Raw genomic sequence first — 13,346 nt, 5'->3', positions numbered from 1 at the left:
ACCTAGGAACAGATAAGTTAAAGTGTACATGACATATTATAAAGCAGTGCACTTAGACTAACAAAGTTCTTTAAATAGCCCATACTATTCCTGTGAGTATTTGTTTATAAAATTATTTGGGTGAAGAATATATTGAAGGGCAGAGTAAAAATAGTTCTAAAAACCTAGTACAAATAAAGATGAATAATCACAAAAGCCAAAGAATAGATACAGTTCTATTTCAATACATACTTTCAAAGAAAAGTCTGAGGAACATCATATTATCAAAAAGAAGTAATTACCAAATAAAATATTTCTCTAAAGTGAAAATGGCATTTTGAGAAATGAATTTTCATAACTCCGTTGAAATCAATATTTTCCCAATTTGTGTAAATTTTATTTGAGCCAGAAACTCATGGTATTTAAAGAAAACTGACAATTTCTTATAACAAAATGGAGTCACTTAGAAACATAAAAGTGGCATGTTAATAGATACTGTAATTATTTTCATGATTCCTCCAAAATATAATTCAGTAGTAAATACTGAGTGAATGTAATCAATATCAGAGCACACAGGGCATATCTCACTCAATAAGTACAAGTTACTATCATTAAAAAAATAGGGATACTTTGCTATTATAGTATTCAATTCAATTACTGGATAAGATACCTGGGTGACCCAATCACTCACTATAACTGCCTAAGAAAAAGAGAAAGAATACTCTAAGAAAGGACTGTGTAGAGCTTTTCAATTTTAGAATCATATTGCATTAACCAGTATAATGTCCAAGTGTTTTACTCTCCCAGGTATAATATATACAAGCATAATAGAGTGATCATGCACGCTGTGAAAATAACAGGCAGATTGAAATACGTGCTTATGCGAGCTTGGTTGTCCCATTGTCCAAATAAGTGAGTGCAAACATTATCACTGTGCATCATTTATCTCTTATGCATCCCCAAATGTCATTAATGAGCCATATTTGTCCTATAGCAACGGTTCTCAAACTCTAATCTTTAGCAGAATTAAACATTGTTGGCCCACATTCAGAGTTTCTGATTTAGTGCATCTTGAGACAGGTAATTTTCACTTTTAACGAATTCCCAGGTGCTGCAGACAATTTGTGAGGTACTAAGTAGAAGACTGTATTTATGTATTTATTCATTCATTCATTCATTTATTCATGCATTTTTCACTGTCATTGCATTTGATCCCACCCCTGTGAGGTAGGTACAAAGACTGTATTTTAGAGGGGAGACATGTCATGCCTGAAACAGTTGATGCTTATGCGGTCACTTACTGCGAAAAGAATGACTATAAATTTTTTTCCAAGCTTCCTCTGCTCATGGAATTCTGAGAGGGAATAATTCTGTCTACTTAAATTCTTCAGGGGCAAACACACTTGGGTATGTCTGTGCATATCTGTAGCCTGGAATATTTTTCAGCTGCAAATGAATGGATGATGAGTGACCACCCACCGTTAATCCTTAACGTTCTGTGAATTAATGTAGACGAAGAGGCAATAAGCCAACACTCATTTGGTGACCCACATCAGTCAGCTGGTTTGCTTTGACAATGGAGAAAAATTCTTTTTATCACCAACCTCAGTCATAACATTTCACAAAATCTGTCATAATATTTTCTCTATAAGACTGTAGATTACATTTTCTTCCAATTTTCTATGACATCCTATGGCTTAAAGTAGGGTGCTTCCTGGGGTAAGCTCGCATTTTTACTCGTGCATTTTCATTTGGAAATTTTTTTAATTTTTAAATTTTATTTTAAATAAAATAAAAAATAAGAACAAAATTTTAAAAATGATACAGAATTACAAAACAAGATGACAGGAAATCAACAGTGGTTAGGATTTTTTTTTTAAATGTAACTATTTACATTTTTCCAGATAAGCCTTACTCTTCTTTATTTCTGAGGCTTTGTTCTTTGTGTTAAATTTCTTGTTTCTCTACCCTCCCATTTCTCTACCCTCAATCTCATGTGTGGGCAAATTACTTTTATCAGATTCTCACCACTGGCTTACCCCAATCCATTATAAACTTGTTTTTCTTTTCCTCACTAGACTGAGATAGTTATACTTAACTTGTCGACATCCAGCAGAATGAAGGTTGTCACTTGGTAGTCTCTTCATACTAGTATGAATGAATGAGTGATGGTCTCATTTTGATACATGGATTACCTGAATGGGTTACTCTAGCAAATGTTTAAAAGATCCAGCAATAGAAGGAAGAGAATTTAATAATCTTTTTCAACTCTCTAGAGGGAATGTAGTTTCTATGCATAGAAACAGTAAAGGAAATCATGAAAGGAAGGTTGATTTAATTGGCACATATACAAGTCCCATTATTGGAAAACCCTCAAGCTGGCTACAGAAAGCTTGTCAACATGGAAGAGCTTGATTGGAAGGATCTTATCAAACACATTCAACACCTCATCTTTTGGATCAGCTGGAGAGAAGATGGAAGCTGGCGAGAAGATGTATCACTTAGTGGAAGAGTAAACATAAACCAGATTTGAATCTATATGGTAAGGACATTGTTTCCCCATGGACAAACAGCATGGAAAGCCAAATCACAATCTATGAGTTATTAGTCTGATAAATTTATTAATTTACAGTGAAACATTATCAGTGAGATTTTTGCCTCTGGGAATGACTAGTGCTTTCTCTTTATGTGTAATGAATTCAGTCAGATGAGGTGACTTGTTGACATATTTCTGCTCTGATTGATTGTACCTTCATGCTATAGCTCAACTTTCTGAAAGCAATCCCACTATTCATATTTCTTAGTTCTTGAGGGAAGAATATAATCCTGTTAAGTTGTTTATATTTTTAAAGTATGTATATAAAATAATAATTTATGTGACATATTTAGGCATAGATGACTCACTCATATTTCTAAAGCCATAAGGCACCAAAAAATAAGTAATAGACCAGGTAATTTATAAGAATAGTTTTGTAACCTAGTCTGAGGTGACAGCTAAAAGTATAATAAAAGTGAACACTCTCAGTAGTTACTTTTGTTCTGTTTACTAGTGTTTATTTTTAGAGGTAAATGTAGAATAGAACTACATTAAATATCCCAGAATGGAGGAAATATTCATTATAGTTTATACAGTTGATGGATAGTTTTAGAGCTATTAAAGATAACCGTCAGGATGAACATGTAGCAAATGGGGGCAATAATAGAAATTAATGACTCTATTAAGATTAAAACAATATAATTAAGCAAAAATTTTCAATATAGCAATACTAAAAGGTTTCCAATCATATCAACAGTACTGATGCATGTAGAACAAAAAGTGAATATGCGCTTTCCACCTACTTTCTGTGATTACGGTAATACCTCAGTTCACCCAAGCTGTTTGCAAACAACTCAGTTTGCGAACAAAAATGTTTTGTAAAATTTTGCTTCTGTACGCAAACTCTGCATCATGTAAGGGACGCAACTGTCTTCTCTGAACAAACACAAACACAGCCATCTTCCCCAAATCATAAATAAATTAAGTGTGTAAACCGTGGTACAAGTGTATATTGATTAAAAACTAAGCTAATTTAGTTAAAATAAATGGTAGCTTGTCTATTCACTCTTGCTTTTGCTGTTATAAAGCATCTATGACTCAAGTAATGCTAAAATTCTTAAATAACACTGAGGAGAAGGAAGCTCATAATGACAGCATACTGTCATTTATGTAAGATGCATGAAACAATGCCATCCATTGTTTATCCATATATCCACACGTGGTAAATGCATAAAAATATGAGTGAAAGGAAATATAAATTCTGGAATAGCAAGGGAGGTGGGCATTATGGGGCTGCAGTGATATTTACAACTTTCTAGTTCTTAAAAAAACAAATGCCTGTTCTCAACATGGTAAATGTCAACATCTTAAAAATTCAAGTGGAATATACATGATGATTTGTTAGCTGTTTGCTGTAAATATTCCTCCTTGTCATTATGTCTGAAATACATTTTATTTGAAGCGTAAAGCACATTCATAGCATTGTTGATGGAGCTATATCTGAAACCTGAATAAATTGTGAAAGTGCATCATATCTGAGTCTTTCCTTTAAAAGTAGCATAAATCCACTAATCTTAATTAGACACACAAAATCTCACTTCAAAAGAGAAGTCAGGGTGAATGTGAATCCTGGCGATTTCTTTGCCTGTGACTGTCACTGTTATTGAGGAGAAGTACTAAAGTGACAAATGACTTTTGAGGAGTGTAACTATTTCACTTCAATTACAAATGGAACCTGACTTATGAGGGTTCAACTGAATGATTTTTCAACATTTACAGTGGTGTGACAGCAATAATAGACACTCAGCAGAAACTGAACATCAGATTATCTTCTCTTGGGTCAGCAATATGCCCTCCAGTACCCTCCTCAGATGGTGGTTAGTGGCAGCAAGTTGTAGCTCCCAGTCAGCTCTGTGATCATCAGGGCAAATAAATAGGACAATACTGTGTGCTGTGTTGCTAAGCTATTTTGGCAGGTTAGGTATATTACATGCATTTTTGACAAGATATTTTCAGTTTATCAGAATATGTCCTTAGAGAAAACTGAGAAGTCTTTAGAGAAAACTGAGAAAATTGCTGTGTTACTTACCTCAGGGAAATGTTTTCTTTTTTCATACCACTTATTGAAATTAGGATTTAGGGTTAAATTTATTAAAATGGAATATGACATATTAATATATGCATTATGTACAATATAATGCTATATATATATGGTTGCAATTAATCTAAACGTCTTTGAAGTGCAGCAAAATTTTTCTGTAAAGAAAATTTATTATTTAAGATCTTAATGAGATAATTAACACAATCCAGATATTATTTGGCAAAATAGAGCTAGATTTCTCTGGAAAAAAGTAATATAACATATTTTGGGTCATACTCCAGAGGTCAGGAATTTTGGAAATCTCAGGATAGAGTAAAAAGAAGAAAACTAGAAGAAGAAAATGTCAGTGGGCAAGAAGAAAATGTCTGAGTACAATTGTTACGCTGAGCACAGACAGACCAACAGCCTCTATGGAATTCCACACAGTGCAGCCTGAGGCTCAACTCAAAGTTGTAGACTCTTCTGGTTGTGCTTTCCCTTTATGCCTAAGGCATAGTGCAATTCTCTGAAATCCCTAAGCAGAGTTAGGGAACTGCTTCAAAGGAGAGATAAAGTGCTCCTTGCTGGGATGAAGTGGTGTAGAGGGAAGGTTGCTGCCAAAAGTAGCTATGTATATGAGTTTCCTAGGGCTGCTGTAACAAAGGAACACAAACTGTGTGACTTAGGAGAAAAACACATTTTGTCACAGCTTTGCAGGCCAGAAGGTGTCAGCCTCCTTCTGAAGGCTCTGAGGAATCCTCCCTCACCTCATCCTAGCTTCCTGGCTGCCATGTGTTTCCCGGCGTTTCTTCTCTTGGAGCTTCCTTGCTGCCATCCCTCCCTCCACAGTCCCCATGTTCTTCTTCCCTGTGTCTCATGGGTCCTTTTCTTTTTAAAGACATGGTCACGGGATAAGAGTCCTCCCTAATCTAGCATTACCTTATTTTAGCTTAGTTACTCCGCCAATACTTTCCTTCCAAACAAGGGCACATGATGAGGTTTCAGATGGATTTGACTTTTTGGAAATATTAGTAAACCCATGACTATAGAGGTGGCAGAGATTTGCAAAGAATACAAAAGAGCAAAATTTTCCTTAGAAGTGGTTTTGGCCCTAAAACAATTTTATTTCAGTATCAAAAACAATCTGACCCCCAAGGTTTGAGGACTACAGAATATCTGGGTAGTACACATTTTGTTTAAAATGGAAATTATTTAGTTAGTGAAACCAACCATGCTCACACTGAACATCCATAGTTCAGAGGCTGAACAATGAAAATATAGATTAAATATTTATTGATTTAAAATGAATCACATTAAGTTGAGGTGATAATTTATAAGTTTAATTTATACACAGGAGTAAATTATTTTAAAGAGTAAAATTAAAGAGAAGAAACATTTCATATATTTAATTTGTAAATTTTTAAATTGATTCATCAGACAAAACTTTAAAATAGTCTTGCTGAAACATTAGTAAAGTTTTAGTATGCAAGAACTTGGTATTTAAATTTCTCAATTAAATGAAAATATCTTCATTGAAAGAGACATATTGATTTTTAAGAGATTGTATTTATTTTAGTGCAGTCATATTATTACTTAGAGATTTATTTCTAGGTGCCTTAATTTCTAGAGTTACTTAGAAGAGAAACTTAAAACTTTATAAGATGGAATTTAGTTTACTTAGCTGTGGGTTTTTTAAACTTTTGCTTTTCATTTAAAACCCTGTAAAATAAAAAGAGGTCATCCATTAAGAATTAAACAGATACTTTAGAAAATTTCCATCATAAAATAGCGTAAATTATGTTACCATTCTATCTTGTTTCTGAAATTTAGGCCTCAAACAGACCTTTTAAAATGCTCCTACTAAAACATTTGAGACATTAATAAATTATCTAACTTCTGTGAGCTTTCATTTTCTCATTTATAAAATAAATGTAAAAACTCATATCTCCCAAGTTTGAGTTTCAAGATGTGACAGTAATAAAAAAGTGAAGACTTACAGTACTGATTCTATCTCATTCTGAAAGTTATTCTGAGCACCCAGGAAGAGCTGTGAGGTATTTGGGATGTGAGTGCTGTGGAGAAAAATGTTCCAAATGTATCCCACGAAAGTTTACTCTGAACAGTTCCCGGCAGTACTGACAAGTCAGCAGAGAATTCTGTGACTTTTTATGAGGAGAAAATAACTTTCCAAAATAACTGCGCGTGTGCTTTGACTTGCAGTTGGAGGCAGTGGAAAGACAACATACCTTCTCCCTGGTATATATTTCGTTCATGCTCAAAACTGTGCAGGTCTCAGCAAGCTGCAATCAGACTGACATAATGGAATTGGTAGAGAACAAAAGTATATGGTTTTCATTACACATGCATAGGGCAGTAGTGGCCATAATTCATGTCTAACAGCCGTGCCTAAAAGTGTACAGCGGTAAAATATTGAAGCCTCAGAAATTCAAAACAGAAACTTTCTCTTCCTCTAGGAAATAATTGCTTCTCTTTTCTTTACCATTTTAGTGTAATCAAAATACCAACTTGTTGGAAAAAAGAAACAGATTTGAATTGGCGTATTTTGTTTGGGTGATAACAGAAAAAAAATGCTGGAAGTAAATGCTGGCTCTGAATGTACGTGTTCCCAGTTAGTTTCAAGGGCCAGGTGCTTTATTTCAAAAGGATCGAGTTTCTGCTCCACAGAGCAGGGGCGGGTCCAGTGTCTTGAAACAGGGTGCTTCTCAAAATGTGGAACCAGAGGCCCTGTTCTAGTTCCCGTGATTCTAAGAGCTTGCTTTATGATCATGAACATCTCGTTCAGCCTATTTGTACTTAAATTTCTTCATTTGCTATGTTTTGTTTCATTGACCTTACAGGACTACTGTGAAGATTAATTTTTCTCATAACTACATTGTGAAAAGCTTTGCCAGGGGAGTGAGCTTAAAGTGCATTACAATGCTGTTCTTAATTTAGGAAATCTAAAATCAGATAAACCAAGGTTCAAATTGCAGACGTACCACACATACACAAGCATATGATATCATACAGGCTCCCAACAACTCTGAATCTCGTGGGAAAGTGGCATAATGATAGATTTTTTTGTGAGGACTGAAAGATGGAACCTTAGTCTACAAAGTCCTTTGTTGAAAGTCTGGCACAGAGGGTGTTATTATCAATTATTATTTCTTAAAATTTTTATTATTAAGAAAGAATGAATATTGTTCTCAAATATTATATATTTATTATAAGAAATATTATTATTTCTTAAAAGTTTGAATTTTTTGCCCTAATGTTTAGGAATGGATGACGGCAGCACAAAAGTACCATATATAAAAAAAGGCTTTTTATAAACCACTTAGCACTTTAGAATCCCAAAGAGAGTTTTTATAAATCACCTTTACCTGTCCACAATCCAATCCCCAGAAACTGGAATTTGCCTTGTCAAGTCCATTCAACTGGATGTGATGATCTGAGAGGTTTTTTCAAAGTTTCCCATAGTCTAAGAACAGCTTCTACAACAGTTCCTACCATATGAGAATGTGGTACGGCTACTTAGTTATAAATCTTTCACATTATGTATGAATGAAACTAGCACATTCTTGCTGCCCAATAAGCAATCAGCAGGAATATTCTAGATATTTTCAAAACCACATGGTAAGACTGGTCCACTGACCTGAACCCTGCACTCTGAGATTTTTCAGGGGGCAATCTTGTCTTAACAGCTACTTGATAGTTACCTCATCTGTTTTTCAGTGAATCTGATCCCTCTTTAGACAGAGTTATTAGTCAAGCAGAAAGATCAGGATCCTAGCTAAGACCCAAAATATTTCCTTTGGTGGAGAGAAAGTGGCCCTTTTTCTCAGACGTGGGTAGCTGTAAAGCTCATGCAGCACAGCAAGAGCCTACTTGACAACTGATGTGGTATATATAAAGGGTCAGAGAGAAACCTGAACATTGTAGCACAGGTCTGCAACCCCAGCTATTTGGGAAGATGGGGAAAGAGAGAGTGAGCAGAGAGAGAGACACAGAGACAGAGAGAGACAGAGACAGAGACAGAGAGAGACAGAGAGAGACAGAGATAGAGAAAGAGACAGAGACAAAGACGAAGTCCAAATGATTTAGTCTGAACTCCTAGATCCTACTAAGCCTGAAGCTATGACTATGTGTTTTGGAATTGTTAATTGTGTGAGCCAACACATTATATTTCTTGATTAAATAAGTGTTTGCTATTTCCTACTTAACTATTCATACAAATATATTTGAAGAAAAGTATAACTGATCACAAGGTCATTCAGAGATAATCTCAATAACTTTGGTTATTGTCTACTTAAATTGCATTACCCTTTTAATTTTTATTACTTCATGAAACACAAAAGTATGAAGGAATATCACTGAAGTGTGAAAACAGAACATTGGCAAGAAATGAAGTGAACTAGTTCTCATGACTATAAAACATCAGAAGGCCTTAAATTTGTTTATGGTATAATTTAAGCTTTCTTTCAAACAGAAAGACAGGCAAAGAAAACTGAATTCATCTTGCAACATATTTAGCCAAGGCTGTGAAGATTTACCAAAGGCTACCCACAGACACAGGGTTGATTCTTGACAATTTCCTAAATTGTCTCTTTTATAAATTCATTGTTGAAGTCCTAACTTCAGATGTGAGTATCTGAACAAAATTATCAAGGTAATTGAGGCTAACGGAGACTATAAGGGTAGAGCCTAATTCAGTGGACTGACTGTGTTCTTAGATATGGAAAGATGCGAGGAGTTCAGCGCAGGTCATGATGGAAAGGTGACCATCTGTAAGTCAAGGAGAGAGGCCTTAGAGAAATCAGCCCTGTCCACACTTTGATTGTGTACTTCCCAGCTCCAGAAATGTGGGAAAATGTTTCCTTAAAGTTATTTAAAGTATATTGTTTGGGTAGTGTAAGCAGACTGACAAATTTTTCTTTTCCTTTTTTCACTTTTGTTCTTGAAGGTTTGCAAGTAAAAGGACAATAAAACCACAGGGGGTGTAAACTTGAAAAGGCAAGTTACTTCTCTAGTAGTTTACAGGTGACAATTTTAGGGACCACACCTATTCTTCTGTGATTTGAACTGATTACTTGAGATTCTTATTTAAGGGCTGGGGATACAGCTCTGTAGGGGGGTGCTTCCTTGACATGTCAAAGTTTGGGTTCTACGCACAACACAAAAGCATTAAAAAAGCATTTATTAACAACCTTTAAATGATATGTTAATAATAATTTATTCAACTAGTTAACTAGCTACTGTAAAATGAGGATATTATATATTCTTTGGTGCAAAAATTACATTTCTTTGTGCATGTGTTTGGATGTAGTAGTTATCAGGATAGACAATAAGCTAAAAAAGATTTTAGGGGGAGAATATTTTATAGCAGAACAAATAATCAACTTATAAGGGAAAATGAATTATGCTGTAAGTTATGTGAAAGTTTTGTGAAAATATTGAATGAAAAACCTAAACATTTTTATTCAGATAAAGGGGCCCAGCACTTCTAGGAAGTGAAAATCCAATTTTACAGCAAACAGTAGGAAGTAAGGTCAGTTAGCTAAAGAATTCACATTAGAATGCCTTATGTATGCCTTCAAATATATAGCATTTAGTCATTATACTTTAAAGTAAATCAAGCAGGATATAAGAAATTAGGAGACCCAGAAATGGAATAACTAGCACCCTGGGGAAAGATCAAGAACCCGTAGGTTAACCATAGTGGGAAGAATTCTTGAATACATTATGTGCAAACTGTTTTCCTAGGGAACTTGGTCTTGAGATTAACAGTATAAGAGCAGGACCTTTTCAGAAATGCTAAGTTGAAGGGGCTACAGAACAGATTGTGAGCTATACTCAGCAAATGCTGTAATATGAACAAAATAAATAATGTTGTGTTTGTGTGAGTCTCAGTTTCTTACTATGAAATATGAAGCATGGAGCCAGCTGTCTGGAGAGGGACAGGAAAGCCACCTGGTCCTCAGAGGTTGTAGAGGAATGGGAAGCATTGTATCAGATGTCTCTCCTCCATCTGCACTCCTGCACATACTGGATGAATTTCAAGTGTACTGACACAAAAGACTTGCATGGAACTACGTAGATTTTCTCTTCCTTTTAGTTGGCTCTGGTGAGATCCAGGCTATAAGAGACATTTAGGGTAGGAAATAAATAGGGCAAGTGCTAACTGCTTGATCCATCACTGATTTAAATCTGTTTCAATTTGCAAGACATATTAGTAATTCACTCTACCAAGAAACACATCTGTTGTGTTAATGAAGTGTTGTATTGTCCTATCAAAATTTTGTGGAATCACAGAAAACTTTAGATACCTCACAATTGTCAAGAATGAGCAGTGTTGATTTCATTGACCTAGACCTATTGTTGCTCGGTAGTCTATACCCTGCTCTTAACTTGTACTACTGACCAAGTACACTGCAGAGTTAAAAACGAGGTACAATAAAGAAGAGACACAGCGTTGCAGCCAAATGATACTGACAAATGTTAAACTGAGCCAGTTATTGAAGTAAAGACAAAATAGTACCAACTCTTCCCCAGCTGCACATATGCACCTCTCATTAGTGATAAAAGAAGCTTGTGAGCATCCCAGGAAGACTGTTTCTGAGTAATATTCCTGGAGAAGAGACCAAAGGCAATGCCTGGAATCCCTGTGAAGGTGGAAACGTAACTAAATCAAGTAACCCGCTTTGGAATTGGACTTCTTGTAAGAATTTTTATTTCTTTAGGGTCTTCAGATTATGAAGCTCATTCTAGAAAACAGACCTCGCATTACAAGTCCTGTTTTTTTTCTTCTCCTCACTATCACCACACCCTCTAAATATTTGTGGTATGTACATATACAAAGTATATAAAATAGCATGGGAGAGTTGAATAGCGTCATAAGGCCTTTGAAATTGATGGACCTGGCCTTCAGTTTCTGCTCCTTCACTTCCTAGCAGCAAGCCTTCTAATCTATGAAATAGGGACACTGAGAGCACTTACCCCAGCGGCTCTTCTGAGTGTTAAACCTGATAATGTTCCTAAAGCACCTGGATCACAGCAAGTGCCCTCTAAATATTCCTGACATAATTATGCAATGATCAGAGATGGCAGCTTTAATTCACACAACTAAATGCTTTGAGAAAAAGAAAAAAAAATTCAGTGAAGATCGAACTGAGACTTCAGTAGAAATCAAACCATGGACAAACTGATGTTTCATATCACTGTATGAGTTTCAAAGTAAGATGCTCAAAATTCACAACTTATTTTTAGTCTCATTGGGAATGAACAAAGTACACTTAAACATCTAACAATTATTATTTAGGAATCATTTAGGAATTAGGGATTATTTAGGGATGAATTTTACAAAGTGGTTAATGATGTGGTGAGAATTCTTTCACTTACTGCACTACCCTGCCCATTTAGGGTGAGAATGGGGTCAACCATTCATTGTGACTAGCATTGGAATTTGGCATAGGCTTCTTTTTGTTATATGTTGGTAAAGGTTGTGTAATTTCACATTTGAGCTGTGTGTATTCATCATCTATTTTTGTCTGAAGTTAACACAAAGCCTTTCTATCTTAATTTGGAAAGGTCAAGTCAGTATTTCATACTGAACAATCTATATTTAGTCCAGGATGTTGGATGACTTGTGAACCGAATCCTCTTGAAATGCTTCCCAGGACTGTAGGGCGCAGGGCCATTCTGTAGCCAGTGTGGATGAAGTTCTACTGGCAAGACAGTTCTCCCCAACCTCCATGACCGAGCGAGACAGAAGTCGTGCCAAGTAAAACCATGGATCAAACTCCACTTCACCTCTAGATGTTTGCACTAATTAACTACACAATGATGGTATTTTTCTAATACTGAGGACTGTTTTGACAAATGGCTAATCTTCCTTTTCTTTCTGAGGATTTTGGAGTCATGCAGGTACAGCCCCAACCGAATACTACTGACAACACTAAATTTGTTTCAACGCTTCTTGGAACTTTCTCAACAGAAATGCCTTGGGCTCAGGCTCTACCCTTCACAGCCTGGACTCTTGCTTTATTAGCCTGACATTTTGCTCTGACCTCTGTTGACAGCTTCTCGCCTCTCTTTAGTTGCTTCTTTATTTATAACTAATGCTCTCCCAGTAGGCCCCGACAAACTCACTGATTTGTGATCTGGTGATACTTGTGTTGCTCTAGCTAATATAAAATCTTGTCTTATTCTCTAGCATCTCTGTTTCTGTCTCTGACGTTTATTTGGTTCCTTGCATTTCCATTTTGCTTTCTCTACTGTTCTGGATACACATTTAAAATGTCTGGGAGATACTAGAGAGGAATATAAATTTCAGTTCAGAGAGATCATTCTGAACCATAATTCATGAGTTTAAAGCACTTTATGATTTCACAGAGCATATTCCTCCCACAAACAATATCTTGTTTGGTCCTCACAACAACCCTGTGAGGTAGGTGTTGACATGTCCATTAAGCAGGGCAGAGGATGGAAATGGTGGTACACATGCAGGCATGCTACCTGGAATGTATTAGAACTTTAATGGGGTGGAGTTTGGAGCTGTGGACTAAAGCCTAAATGAAAGGACAGTTGTGGAAATGTGATCTGTTAATCAGTAGAGAGGCACTGAAACATGACAGAAAATCCTACATTTCTCCTGAGTCTTTCTTTTCTCTGATTTTTCTTACCTTTCTTGCTTTCCCATTTTCTTTCCTTTCTTTCCCTACATAAAATATATCTTTTTCTACTGGAACATTT

The 13,346-nt window shown here is 35.7% G+C and overlaps 1 protein-coding gene across 6 annotated transcripts in view; it reads right to left on the bottom strand.

Moving 5' to 3' along the window:
* The window catches only part of Msr1 (macrophage scavenger receptor 1), a 66,858-nt gene that overhangs the window by 10,388 nt on the left and 43,124 nt on the right, over positions 1-13,346 (bottom strand). The window contains exon 10 of one of the 6 annotated variants that reach the window (XM_013521527.1): positions 9,921-10,731. The exons of 4 other annotated variants lie outside the window; for them this stretch is intronic. In XM_013521527.1, the coding sequence (XP_013376981.1) occupies positions 10,685-10,731 (47 nt within the window). In that variant the 3' untranslated portion in view covers positions 9,921-10,684. Of the gene's footprint in view, positions 1-9,920; positions 10,732-11,797; positions 12,369-13,346 lie in introns of those variants that run through there. One more of the 6 variants, XM_013521529.1, reaches the window with a different exon arrangement.

This window comes from Chinchilla lanigera, unplaced genomic scaffold, assembly GCF_000276665.1.
Source record: "Chinchilla lanigera isolate Chin_1 unplaced genomic scaffold, ChiLan1.0 scaffold00062, whole genome shotgun sequence".
Classification (NCBI taxonomy): domain Eukaryota; kingdom Metazoa; phylum Chordata; class Mammalia; order Rodentia; family Chinchillidae; genus Chinchilla; species Chinchilla lanigera.
The sequence above is the reverse complement of the archived record's forward strand: the minus strand, read 5'-3'. Positions and strand labels throughout refer to the sequence as shown.